Source organism: Sapajus apella, unplaced genomic scaffold, assembly GCF_009761245.1.
Source record: "Sapajus apella isolate SASKATOON/1434 unplaced genomic scaffold, GSC_monkey_1.0 scaffold17, whole genome shotgun sequence".
NCBI classification, from domain to species: domain Eukaryota; kingdom Metazoa; phylum Chordata; class Mammalia; order Primates; family Cebidae; genus Sapajus; species Sapajus apella.
Genome location: NW_022436957.1, coordinates 7,675,704 through 7,690,705, shown reverse-complemented (window position 1 = coordinate 7,690,705; position 15,002 = coordinate 7,675,704). Strand labels below are relative to the sequence as shown.

Below are 15,002 nucleotides of genomic sequence, written 5' to 3'. Positions count from 1 at the left end.
GTACAAGGGTTCCAATTTCTTCATACCCTCCAAACACTTTTTATTTTACATTTTCCTTCACTTTCATGCTTTTGTTTGCTCTTCAGTAATTATAAGATTTTCTAAAAATATTGTGTGCATAGAATTGGTTAGAATAACTGACCATGCCTGTATGTAGATTTCAGCCCTTCTTATGCAGCTGATACAGTGTTAACTCAAAATGTTAACTCTAAAAAATAGATCACCCACAGAATAAATGATTTTAAGTTGGAACTACCCTTTGGAGAGCAGCCTGCTTGCATTTTATAAAGCAAAAGTAAAACTGAGAAAATGTTGGCTCTACTTTTTTGTTATCTACATGCTGTCATTTATCTTTCTTTTACCTTTTGTTTTCTCTGTAAAAGAGTAAGGAAAATATCACATGATTTGCTGATAATAAAACCAATCTTTCTCAACTTTGAACTTACAGTTAGAAATAATAAACATAGAATGAGACTTTATCCTCCCTTTCAGCCTTCCTGAAGAAAGAAAAGGAAATGTCATTAAAAATGTAAATTGATTAGTCTTTTGAAATTGGATGGGAAATGTTCTGCCCAAACTCTTCCTCTCAATCTAAACACTTTAGTAATATTGTTCAAGGTTCAGATAAGGTGGCTATTAAGTAAATTAGCTTTGAACATACAAGTGGCATTCAAAAACCTGTCTAACCATGAAAGATTTAAGTTGAATTGTACCTGCATTGAAAAATGAGAAAAGCATTGGAAAAGCTCATTACTTAGAATTCAGATAGCAATTCATATTTTCTATGCATTTGTAATCAGATGCAAGCCATTGCTCAAAAAGGCCCTGTGCATTTTTTACTGGGCACCATACTCCATAAAACTCACAGTTGGCAAAATTTCATATTTCTATCAATCTTCCTTCCCTATCACTCATTCAATGTTTACTGATCACCAAAAATGAGTTAGGCATTGTGCTAGGCAATAGGGATAGGGAAATGAATGATGTTTGTACAAGTTTGGTCACTTCAGTATCACCCTCCCCACAAGGTTTGAGATTGCTGGTTACAGTTTTGTTGTGCTGTACCTTGTTTTTGTCTCCTTGCCCACATCCACTAAACTGATAATTCCTTATTCACCAGCCCACACGCATGTACTCTTGGGTTCTTGATCCAGCTTCATCCCTGGACATTGTGCTTTAGGTCTACTTTACTCTCTCCACATTCTGCATCTCCTAAACCAATCCCAATCCACCCTGCCTTTCCCCGGCTGTGGAATTCAGTCAGCTGCAATGCCTAATGCACTCCAACAGGAGTTAGGATTAAGGATGACAGAAAAATTAAGGATGACTGCCATTATGTTTAAATTTCAAGTAAACAATGAATTTTTTTTTATATCTCATCCAATATTTGGAATGGGATATACTTATGCTAAGCAATTATTTACCGTTATCTGAAATTCAGATTTAAATAGAGTCCTGTATTTTCATTTACCAAATCTGGCTGCCCTGGTGGGGACAAATAAAATGCATTCCTCAAAGACCTGCCTGCTGTGAATTAATGTGCGTGCTACTAGGTGAATCACAACAGAACTTCTTTGGGGCTGGTATTCAGTTGGATTGCCCCAGATGAAGACCTTGAGATAAGGATCTGAGTGCAAGTGGTTTTTTGGGAGGTGACATAAGAGAGGAAGGGAAGGAGACCAACACATATGCATTAACCAACAGGTTATTGCTGTGGGTGAGAACCAACTTCAGAGATGTCTCCCCCAGGGAACAAGAATGTTGGGGTATCTTTATTCAATTCATATTTGGCATTAATGGGAGATCATTTCTGAAGATTTTAATGCTCTTGTATTTCTAGTCAAGCATGTCTCAGCAACCAGACAACAGCCTCTGGCAGAGTCATAGGTGCTTACAACATAGACCAGCAGAGATAGTAAGTGCCTAGGGAATACAAACAGGCACTTCCATGGCTGCATCTGCTATTGTAATATCACTGCAGCATTAGCTTCATATAAGCAGAGTTAATTTGGGAGGCAAATATAAGTTCAAAAACCATGGCAAGTAAGAATTGAGGTAGCATTCTCCAAGATGGCTGAATAGACACAACTCCAGCACTCAACACCCAGTGAGAGAGATGCAGAAATCCAGAGATCTTCTAGCTCCAACCGAGGTACCAGGGGCATTACAACAGGTCTGGTCCTATGGTAAGCAAAGCCCAGGCAAGGCAGAGCAAAGCAGAGAGGGATGCTGCTTCACCCAGAAAGTACATCTGACCGGCAATTTGGAGGCTCCCTCTCTAGCACTCCAGTCTAGATACAGTGCTTCTCCCAAAGCCTCAGCAATAAATAGAACAGGGGATCTTTGACAGTCAAGTGCCAGGATACAAGCGTGGAGCTGAATAATAATCCAGGACAGTGTCCCGGATTGGTGCACAGGCCTAAACTGAAACGTCGGCCCAAAAGCCGGCCGGGAGAGCCTGTGGACCCAGCTATTGTCCCCTCTCCCTGCCTGGAGAGAGAGAGAGCTATAAGTGGGAGGAAGGACAGAGCAGCGCCGCAGGCCCCTACCCCATGACTGGAGAGAGAGGAAGCTAAAAGGGGGAGATGGCCAGATGCCTAATCTCTGATAAAATGGACTTCAAACCAACAAAGATCAAAAGAGACAAAGAAGGACACTACATAACGGTAAAAGGATCAATCCAACAAGAAGAGCTAACTATCCTAAATATATATGCACCCAACACAGGAGCACCCAGATACATAAAGCAAGTTCTTAACAACCTGAAACAAGTTTTAGACTCCCACACAATAATAGTGGGACACTCCAACACTGTCAATATTAGACACATCAATGAGACGGAATATTAAAAAGAACATCCAGGACTTGAATGCAGAGCTGGACCAAGTGGACTTAATAGACATATACAGAATGCTCCACCTCAAATCCACAGAATATACATTTTTCTCAGCACCACACTGCACTTACTCTAAAATTGACCACATCATTGGAAGCAAATCACTCCTCAGCAAATGCAAAAGAATGGAAATCATAACAAACAGTCTATCAGACCACAGTGCAATCAGACTAGAACTCAGGATTAAGAAACACACTCAAACCTTCCCAAACACTTGGAAACTGAACAACTTGCTTCTGAGTGTCAACTGGATAAACAATTAAATGAAGGCAGGAATAAAGATGTTCTTCGAAACCAATCAATGAAGACACAACTTACCAGAATCTCTGGGACATCTTTAAAGCAGTGTTGAGAGGGAAATTTATAGCAATAAATGCCCACAAGAGAAAAAAGGAAAGATCTAAAATTGACACCCTATCATCAAAATTGAAAGGGCTAGAGGAGGAAGATCAAAAAAACTCAAAAGCTAGCAGAAGACAAGAAATAACTAAGATCAGAGCCAAACTAAAGGAGATAAAGACACACACAAAAAAAACCTTCAAAAAATCAATAAATCCAGGAGCTGGTTTTTTTTTTGAAAAGATCAACAAAATAGACAGACCACTAGCCAGAATAATAAAAAAGAAAACAGAGAAGAATCAAATAGATGCAATAAAAAAAGAAAAAAGGGACATCATCACTGATCCCACAGAAATACGTACTACCATCAGAGATTACTACAAACAGCTCTATGCACATCAACCAGTAAACCAGGAAGAAGTGTATAAATTCCTGGACACTTGTACTCTACCAAGTCGAAACTAGGAGGAAGTTGAAACCCTGAATAGACCAATAACAAGGGCTGAAGTAGAGGCAGCAAGCAATAGCCTACCAACCAAGAAAAAGTCCCGGTCCAGACAGGTTCACAGACAAATTCTACCAGATGTACAAAGAGAAGCTGGTTCCATTCCTTCTAAAACTATATCAAACAATACAAAAGGAGGAAATCCTCTGTAACTCATTTTATGAGACCAACATCATTCTGATACCAAAACCAGGCAGAGACTCAACAAGAAAAGAAAACTTCAGGCCAATATCCATGATGAACATTGACACAAAAATCTTCAATAAAATACTGGCAAACTGATTGCAACAGCACATCAAAAAGCTTATCCATCATGATCAAGTAGGCTTCATCCCAGGGATGCAAGACTGGTTCAACATAGGCAAACCATAAGTGTAATCCATCACATAAACAGAACCAAAGACAAAAACCACATGATTATCTCAATGGATGCAGACAAGGCCTTCGATAAAATTCAACAGCCCTTCATGGTAACAACTCTCAATAAACTAGGTATTGACAGAACATATCATAAAATGATAAAAGCCATTATGACAAACCTACAGTCAATATCATACTGAATGGGCAAAAGCTGGAAGAATTCCCTTTGAAATCAGGCACTAGACAAGGCTGCCCTCTCTCACCACTCCTATTCAATATAGTATTGGAAGTTCTAGCCAGAGCAATCAGGCAAGAAAAAGAAATAAAACGTATTCAAATAGGAAAGGAGGAAGTCAAACTGTCTCTATTTGCAGATGACATGACTGTATATCTAGAAGACCCCATCGTCTCTGCCCAAAATCTTCTCAAACTGATAAGCAGCTTCAGCAAAGTCTCAGGATACAAAATCAATGCACAGATATCATAAGCATTCCTATATACCAATAACAGACAAACAGAGAGCCAAATCAAGAGCGAACTCCCATTCACAATTGCTACAAAGAGAATGAAATACCTAGGAATACAACTAACAAAGAATGTAAAGGGCTTCTTCAAGGATAGCTACAAACTACTGCTCAACGAAATAAGAGAGGACACAAAAACAGATGGAAAAACATTCCATGCTCATGGTTAGGAAAAACTAATATCAAAATGGCCATAATGTCCAAAGTAATCTATAGATTCAATGCTATCCCCATCAAGCTACCAATGACCTTCTTCACAGAACTGGAAGAAACCACTTTAAACTTCATATGGAATCACAAGAAAGCCCACGTAGCCAAGACAATCTTAAGCAAAAAGAACAAAGCCGGAGGCATCACACTGCCGGACTTCAAACTATACTACAAGGCTACAGTAATCAAAACATAGAGACATAGACCAATGGAACAGAACAGAGGCCCCAGAAGCAATACCACACATCTACAACCATCTGATCTTTGACAAACCTGATAAAAACAAGCAATGGGGAAAGCACTCCATGTTTAATAAACAGTGTTGGGAAAACTAGCTAGCAATGTGCAGAAAGTAGAAACTGGACCCCTTCCTGTCACCTTACACTAAAATTAACTCCAGTTGGATTAAAGATTTCAACATAAAACCTAACAATATAAAAACACTAGAAGAAAATGTAGGCAAAACTATCCAGGACATAGGCATAGGCAAGGACTTCATGGCTAAAACACCAAAAGCAATGGCAACAAAAGCCAAGATAGAAAAATAAGATCTAATTAAAATTCAGAGCTTCTGTACAGCAAAAGAAACCATCATTAGAGCAAACCAGCAACCAATAGAATGGGAAACAATTTTTGCAATACACCCATCTGAAAAAGGGCTAATATCCAGAATATACCAAGAACTAAAACAGATATACAAGAAAAAAACAAACAACCCCATTCACAAGTGGGCAAAGGATATGAACAGACACTTTTCAAAAGAAAACATATATGAGGACAACAAACATATGAAAAAATGCTCATCATCACTGGTCATCAGAGAAATGCAAATCAAAACCACCCTGAGATACCATCTCCACCAGTTAGAATGGTGATCATTAAAAAATCTAGAGACAACAGATGCTGGAGAGGATGTGGAGAAATAGGAACACTCCTACACAGTTGGTGGGAGTGTAAGTTAGTTCAACCATTGTGGAAGACAGTGTGGCGATTCCTCAAGGATCTAGAAGTAGAAATTCCACTTGACCCAGCAATCCCATTACTGGGTATATACCCAAAGAACTATAAGTCATTTTACTATAAAGGCACATGCACACGTATGTTCATTGCAGCCCTATGTACAATAGCAAAGACCTGGAACCAACCCAAATACCCATCAGTGATAGACTGGACAAAGAAAATGTGGTACATATATACCATGGAATATTATGCAGCCATAAAAAACAATGAGTTCATGTCCTTTCTAGGGACTTGGATGAATCTGGAAGCCATCATTCTCAGCAAACTGACACAAGAACAGAAAACCAAACACCACATGTTCTCATTCATAGGTGGGTGTTGAACAATGAGAACATGTGACTCAGGGAGGAGCATCACACACTGGGGCAGTTGGGGGGAGTAGGAGAGGGACAGCAGGGGGTGGGAAGGGTAGGGAGGGATAACATGGGGAGAATTGCTGGATATAGTATACACCTAAAGTAAAATAAAAAATAAACAAAAATAAAAAATAAAAAAAAAGAACTGAGTAAGACCTCCAAGTTAATTAGTCCAATTCCCTTATTTCACATACTAGTACATTATGAAAGGAGTTTCTTGTCCAAAGGCAAAAAAGTTACCTATTTCCAGTCCAAGATGCTTTTTTTATTACTGTTGGGTCTCCATTGAAGATGGATGGATGATTTTCAAAGAATTTTCACATTTCATAGACCCCTCCTTGGTCCTCCCATTCTATATCCCAAGGGAGACACAGCTATTTCAGCTTAGCTTGGAGTGGGTATCTGGGCACTATGAACACCCAAAAGGGCTCCTCTCACCCTGGACTGAAAACCCAGCCTCCTGTTTGTATCTGGGAGGCAGAACAGTGTGAGAATTATGAATCAGGCCTCTTGCATGAAGAGCTTGTCCAGCCTCAGCACCATGTCACTGCCCTTTTCTCTGCCTTATCCTTAGGTCGACAAGGTGCCTGGTCTTCCCCCATTCACACCAACATCCCATATAAAGAAGCCCACCTTGGGGAGGATGGAACATCTCCAGGCATTGCCAGGGTGGGCTCACCTCTTTACCCCAACACTAATATTCCTCTAGCAAGGTCCTACACAAACCTTAGGGGTGGGTAAAAACGTTGGCCTGATTCTTTCTCAGATTTGGGGTAATTATCAAGTGGGATTATGGTGTGAAATCTCTAAATTTCTATAGATTTACAATCTATGGAAGTTAACATAAAATAGATATTTTAGCTCCTGAAACAGGACTGCCACACAGCAAAGGCTCAATAAATGTTTAATGAATGGAAAGACAGGAGGCCTGAATTGCAACTTACTACTTATCCTCAGATCAAAATTCAATGTATTCTACTTATTTTTGTGCAGTTTGTCAGAAACACTTGACTACATGATTTGATGGTGATGTTCATATTCAGTGGCCCATGATATAGGGTGCAGTCAATACTAACAGGAAAAAGATGACAAGTATGGAAAGAAATATCCAATGCAAATTTTGTGACCTGAACAAAATTTTTGCAGGTCTAATGATCTTTGAAAGGTATCCATGAGGCTTTTATTTACTTAGGCATTTATAATTTAAACCGAAACAAGAAAATCTATCAAGATAATATAATTGATTCTAACTTAATCAAAACAGTTTTCTTCCTAAACCAGAGTTTTTCTTCTGTGGTGTGTATTGACTAATAATTTTCTTTGTCTGGCTCAAAAATGGCCTCACAGCAAGTCAAAGAAATTCAACTGTGATTTTAATGTTATATTTAACATTATTTTCATTTCTTTTAGAATTAGTTTTATTTTAAATGGACAAATCATAATTGTACAAACCTAAGGGGTATGATGTGATGTTTTGATATGTGCATATAATGTGGTATGATTAAATCAAGTTAATTACCATATTCATCATATCACTTATCTATCATTTTTAATAGTGAGACATTTGAAATTATTCCCTTAGTTATTTTGAAATATATGCCAGAACCACACTTAAATCATTATAGATTGTAAGTGAACCCATTTATCTAGAGTTCTGAGTTCCTTTACAATTAGCAAAGCCCATGGGGAAAGCAGTGGAAAGGTACTAAGCCACATAATGAATCCATTGCTCCAAGTACTTAAATATCAAACCACAGAAATGAACTCAAATCTGGAATATTCCATATGTCTTAGAGATACATGTGGTAAAACCTTTATGCCCATTTAATAAGAATGTAACTTCTTGAAATAATATGTTTTCTGAGAAGATGATGAATACAACCTTGAGTCAGAATCACCTTGAATTTCTTTATGGACATAGTGTAATATTCAAGGGAAATCAAAGGTGAGCTCTGAAAAGGATCTCAGACACCATTAAATCCAAGTCGTTTTATAAACAAACAAACAAAAAATAAATGCCCGGAGAAGTTAAGTGACATTCTCTAGCCTTAGGGTGAGCAAACTTTTCCTGCAAAGGGCCAGATAGTAAATATTTTAGGCTTTGTGGGCCATATAGTCTCTCACAACCATTCAACTCTGTTGTTGCAGTACATAAGGCACTACAACGAGTGAGCATTTCTGCATTCCAACAGAATTTCATTTATGAAAAGTGGTGCTGGCCTGGAATTGGCCTGTGGGTCATGGTTTACCAAACCCTTATGTAGACTACATAGCTGAATAAAGTCAGACTGGCCAGACTTAGCTTTCATTATTTGCTATAGTTTATTTATTCATGCATTCTTTTATTCATCTAAGACATAAGGCAGGATAAGGGATTCTGCTACAGTTGATATGCTTGATTCCAAGTTCAGACTGTAGGATTTTATCTACAGGGATAAAACTTAGCAATCTCTATTAATTGAGTCCCAAGGAGACATTTCCAGTTGGAATACAAGTTTCTAATCATGGAAATTGTCTATAGGACACAAAATTTTGTAGAGTTAAAAGCATACTACATCAGCATTTTTAGGTTTGTGTTCCCAAATGCATAGGTGGCCTGATCATCTTATTACCAGATGTGAGCCATAAGGATTTCCAGGATCAGTCTCCATCTGCAACCCCTGGGTCATGAGCCTTTCTTCCAGGGAGTTCTCATAGCATTTGGCTAGCCTTCCATTACCCCGTTCTTTGTAATACAGTATCTATGCCAAATGATATGAGGAAAAACCACTTTTGGAAACAAATAAGGAGAGGAAACCCAAAGGGACTGGCCCAAGTGAAGCAGAAGAACAGGAGTGCTGAGTCATTCACTGAATCTTTTCAGCCTTGGCAATGTACTGGGGATAGGGAAGTGAATAGTGGAGACCAGGGTCCTGTTCTAAGGGAGTCTGAAGTAGAGTGAAGGAGCATTAAATAGATAGTAGTAAGTCCTGTGAAAATAAAAAATAAATAAGAGCATAATGGAACAAAGAGTAGGGGCTGTGGAAAGAGAGAAATGAGCTACATAAAATACAGTGAGTAGAGAAGGCCTCTCTAAGAGGTTGTCTTTTGGGACAAGTCCTGCATGATGACAAGAAACCAACCTCATGGGGATCTTGGAAATGTGCTGAGGCAGGCACTTATTTGGTACATTCAGTGTGGTTAGACTAGAGCAGGCAGATAAGCACAAGACTGGTATGAGATGAGGTCACAACAGAAGACATGGGTAGCTTCAACCCCTGGTCAGCATGCTTATGAGTCAATGTCTCCTACAAACAGGGGACACGCTCAACAGAGCATGACTGAAAATGACCCATTGGGGTGTGGGTTGAAAATATCAGTACTTTTTGACAAGCCAATTGCAACAGCACATCAAAATGCTTACCCACCATGATCAAGTAGGCTTCATCCCGGGGATGCAAGGCTGGTTCAACATACGCAAGTCTATAAACGTAATTCACCACATAAACAGAACCAAAGACAAAAACCACATGATTATCTCAATTGATGCAGAGAAGGCCTTTGACAAAATTCAACAGCCCTTTATGCTAAAAACACTCAATAAGCTAGGTATTCACAGAACGTATCTCAAAATAATAAAAGCTATTTATGACAAACCAACAGCCAATATCATACTGAATGGGCAAAAACTGGAAGCATTCCCCTTGAAATCTGGCACTAGACAAGGATGCCCTCTCTTACCACTCCTATTCAATATAGTACTAGAAGCTCTAGCCAGAGCAATCAGGCAAGAAAAAGAAATAAAGGGTATTCAAATAGGAAAGGAGGAAGTCAAATTATCTCTATTTGCAGACGACATGATTGTATATCTAGAAGACCCCATCATCTCAGCCCAAAAGCTCCTGAAACTGATAAGCAACTACAACAAAGTCTCAGGATACAAAATCAATGTGCAAAAATCACATGCATTCCTATACACCAATAACAGACTTAAAGAGAGCCAAATCAAGAACGAACTTCCATTCACAATTGCCACAAAGAGAATAAAATACCTAGGAATACAACTAACAGGGAACGTAAAGGACCTCTTCAAGGAGGACTACAAGCCACTGCTCAACGAAATCAGAGAGGACACAAACAGATGGAGAGACATTCCATGTTCATGGTTAGGAAGAATCAATATCGTGAAAACGGCCATACTGCCCAAAGTAATTTACAGATTCAATGCTAACCCCATCAAGCTACCAATGACCTTCTTCACAGAACTGGAAAAAACCACCTTAAACTTCATATGGAACCAAAAGAGAGCCTGCATAGCCAAGTCAATTCTAAGCAAAAAGAACAAAGCAGGGGGCATCACACTACCAGACTTCAAACTATACTACAAGGCTACAGTAATCAAAACAGCATGGTACTGGTACCAAAACAGAGATATAGACCAATGGAACAGAACAGAGGCCTCGGAGGCAACACAACATATCTACAACCATCTGATCTTTGACAAACCAGACAAAAACAAGCAATGGGGAAAGGATTCCCTGTTTAATAAATGGTGTTGGGAAAACTGGCTAGCCATGTGCAGAAAGCAGAAACTGGACCCCTTCCTGACACCTTACACTAAAATTAACTCCAGATGGATTAAAGACTTAAACATAAGACCTAACACCATAAAAACCCTAGAAGAAAACCTAGGCAAAACCATTCAGGACATAGGCGTAGGCAAGTACTTCATGACCAAAACAACAAAAGCATTGACAACAAAAGCCAAAATAGACAAATGGGACCTAATCAAACTCCACAGCTTCTGCACAGCAAAAGAAACAGACATTAGAGTGAATCCGCAACCAACAGAATGGGAAAAAATTTTTGCAGTTTACCCATCTGACAAAGGGCTGATATCCAGAATTTACAAAGAACTAAAACAGATTTACAAGAAAAAAACAAGCCCCTTCAAAAGTGGGCAAAGGATATGAACAGATACTTTACAAAAGAAGACATACATGAGGCCAACAAACATATGAAAAAATGCTCATCATCACTGGTCATCAAAGAAATGCAAATCAAAACAACATTGAGATACCATCTCATGCCAGCTAAAATGGCGATCATTAAAAAATCTGGAGACAACAGATGCTGGAGAGGATGTGGAGAAATAGGAACACTTTTATACTGTTGGTGGGAGTGTAAATTAGTTCAACCATTGTGGAAGACAGTGTGGCGATTCCTCAAGGACCTAGAAATAGAAATTCCATTTGACTCAGCAATCCCATTACTGGGTATATATCCAAAGGATTATAAATCGTTCTACTATGAGGACACGTGCAAACAAATGTTCATTGCAGCACAGTTTACAATAGCAAAGACCTGGAACCAACTCAAATGCCCATCGATGATAGACTGGATAGGGAAAATGTGGCACATATACACCATGGAATATTATGCAGCCATCAAAAATGATGAGTTTGTGTCCTCTGTAGGGACATGGATGAACCTGGAAACCATCATTCTCAGCAAACTGACAGAAGAGCACAAGATCAAACACTGCATGTTCTCACTCATAGGCGGGTGTTGAACAATGAGAACACATGGACACAGGGAGGGGAACACTACACACTGGGGTCAGTTGGGGGGAAATAGAGGAGGAACAGTGGGGGGTGGGGAGTTGGGGAGAGACAGCAAGGGGAGAGATGCCAGATGTAGGTGATGGGGAGGAAGGCAGCACATCACACTGCCACGTGTGTACCTATGCAACAATCTTGCATGTCCTTCACATGTACCCCAAAACCTAAAATGCAATAAAATAAATAAGTGGAAAAAAAAAGAAAATATCAGTACTTTTATTTAAATGTATTTTTTGTCTAAAAAATTGAAATAAATAAAGCTTTGCTAATTAGTTCACATAAAGTTTGCCACTGGCACCCTCTCTCAGTGAGGATGTTTGAAGATTATGAATCAGGTATGGTACTGGAAATTTCCCAAGGTAAAAGAGTTATCAAGGGGTCTATAAGGGCACCCGCAATACTTTTGTTCTATTGCAGCTGATATATGCTTTGTTAAGTGAATTCACAGATTGTATTATTTAGTTTTAACTAAGTGAACACAATTGGTTTAAAGAGCTCTGTGCAAAGGAATTAAGCATTAGAAACAGTGTTAATAATGCAAGTACAAAAGAAAAGCAAGAAAATAGTAGACTTTACATTTCTCCTTCTCCTTCTATAAGCCTTTCAACAGCTACAGGTTTTGGGTAAATACAATAATGATTTAATTTAACACTTTTAAGAGTGTTGGATCACCATATTTGATATCATGATTCAGTATTCAGATATGCACATACTGACATGTAAATATATACAGATATAGAGATACCAGTATATAATTGAAATGAGAGCTTCTCAGAACAATACTTATTAATAATGTACTCTGACATTTTTTTCTATTTTATTAATTATTATTAATATTGTAATCAGCAATAGGCTGTTGTGATATTCAATTTGAAAAATACTAATACAATCAGATCCAAAGATTAATCAGCCAAGAAAAATTGAAATTAAGGAGACTACCTGAAATATGGATTAACATCCATTACTGTTAACCATCAATATCACCACAAAAGTATATTTCCCCACTTAAAAATTGGCTAATGGCAGCATGAAGTCACCACAATTTGAAAAATATTTTAAAAATTAAACATCCAGACCAAGAAAACAAATCACTACAATGTGTTTCAGTAATATTTAAAAACACAAGACAACCTTCAATCCGTTACTATACAAAATTTTACTAAACTTGATATTTAAAAACTGATTTTAAGATCTCTTAATATATTAATCTAATTATATATATAGTATTTGTAATGCTCTATCTACACATACAGATAGACATCTATATTGACATTCTTACCATTTGTTTTTTTGTTTTTCTCTTACTGAGGTAATATGTATACAAATAAATTTCAAGACCATCACTGTAGCTCACAGAATTTGTCTATTCTGTATCTTCAGTGGCCATCTGTAGATTTCCAGAACCCTAAAATGGAAGACTCTGCTTCTTTGCCTTGTTTGTCCTACTATTGCCTAAATCCAATGTTCTTGGCCCTAGCCTGGAAACTGTTAAACAAAATTTGTGGAAGGCCTTTGATTTGGGCCTAACTCCTGCATCAGGCCCCAATAGATCAACCCAAAATGGAGTCAGTCATGCTAAGGTTGCATGTCACCATACTGAAACCTATACTGTTTACTTGTAAGATCTGAACTTTTTAAGAAATCAGAAGAGAGAGGATAGCCAAATTCCATTAAGCCAACAATATTCCCTATAAGGAAAGCAACTTAAAAAGGACCAATCTGCATTTTGTCCCTTGTTTCTGCTTTCTTCAGCTTTTCTGCCTATAAAGCCCACCCTCTCTGCTCAGCTAATCGAAGCTCCTTTCTATTTTGTAAACTAGATGCTATCCAATTCATGGATTGTTAATAAAAGCCAATTAGAACTTTAAAACTCAATTTCTTGAAATTCGAGTTTTTGACAAAACTGTACCTACTTGCAGATTCTTGTTCCCAAAGAATTAATGAACATAAGACATCATAAGAGATCAGGCCATATAATAGTTACATGTCAAAGACTTGTATGAGTCAGGTGATTTTGATTCAACTCACTCTACAATTGGATATCCATTTAGAAAAACAAAATGTGTGAAAGTTCTGGTTTATCCTGACCACCACTCAGTTTACCAGTCAAATATTCTGCTCTAGTTAAGAGTACTAACTTTGGAGAAAGACAAACAAACCTGGACAAGTCATATTAGACATATGAACCTTAGCAAATGTCTTAGCCTCCCTATGCCTCAGTTTCCATATTCACAAAATGGTGAAAATACTTACCTCTAATTATTCTTGGTATAAGGGTTGATCAGAAAATCTATGGAATGCACTTTAGCACTAGGCTAAGCATAGAATGAGTACTTCGTAAGCTGTAGCTACCACTATTGCTATTGTCACAGTTGTCTTTGCCGTGGAAATTTAATTCTGTGTAGTACATCTTTATACGTCACATACAGCTCTAGATGAACTTTTTAAAAAAACACCAGGTCACATATTTTCACATTCATGAAGAAGAAAACAAAACCATCCTAATTATATATGCAACAATACTAAATCTCTTGGTCAGACTGGCACTGTTGTCTTGGCTACTTTCTATTTCATAGCTTCTGGGTCAACTCTCAAAATGAATATAACCACCTACCTGTATATTTCAAAGATGATGATGACATAGAAGGTCAAAGCTTGGGATCCTGTATTTTATTTTCCACTCTATGGGATACATTCAGGTCATTAAATCACTTAGTTTTTTCACTTGGTCTCTTTTTCATTCACCTAAAAGATAAATGATATCTGGTTTTGAGTATCTTCTTTGTATAAAATGTGTTACACATTTTTTAAGAATACCATAATTCACTCAGTTTTACTCATTGCAAAAATTTTCCTGGAAACAGCACAAATGGATGTTCTTTTCTACCTCTACCACCCTCAATTTAAATAATGGTCAATTTTATGAAACTACTGCTAACAATGAATTATAGGGCTTTTCCACATTTTTTCTGCACAAGAACATTTACTAGAAAAAAATCCATTTTACTAGAGAGTGAAACATATTTTACTATAAACAGAATAGTCAAGAATGCCAACAAAATCAAAGAGCCATAAGGTCAGTGGAAAGTGCCCATTAAACTTTTCAATTTTGGAATTCATCTTTGTTCTTAGTGGGAAAGCAGATGAGTAGAAGTCTTAATGGATAAACAGACATCAATTCACCGTAATATT

At 37.8% G+C, this 15,002-nt stretch overlaps 1 protein-coding gene across 3 annotated transcripts in view; it reads right to left on the bottom strand.

The window, feature by feature from the left end:
* Positions 1-15,002, bottom strand: part of FRMPD4 (FERM and PDZ domain containing 4) — an 895,030-nt gene that overhangs the window by 842,248 nt on the left and 37,780 nt on the right. For all 3 annotated transcript variants that reach the window (XM_032285792.1, XM_032285788.1, XM_032285789.1), the window contains exon 2: positions 14,425-14,555. In XM_032285792.1, the coding sequence (XP_032141683.1) occupies positions 14,425-14,452 (28 nt within the window). In that variant the 5' untranslated portion in view covers positions 14,453-14,555. The remainder of the gene's footprint in view (positions 1-14,424; positions 14,556-15,002) is intronic.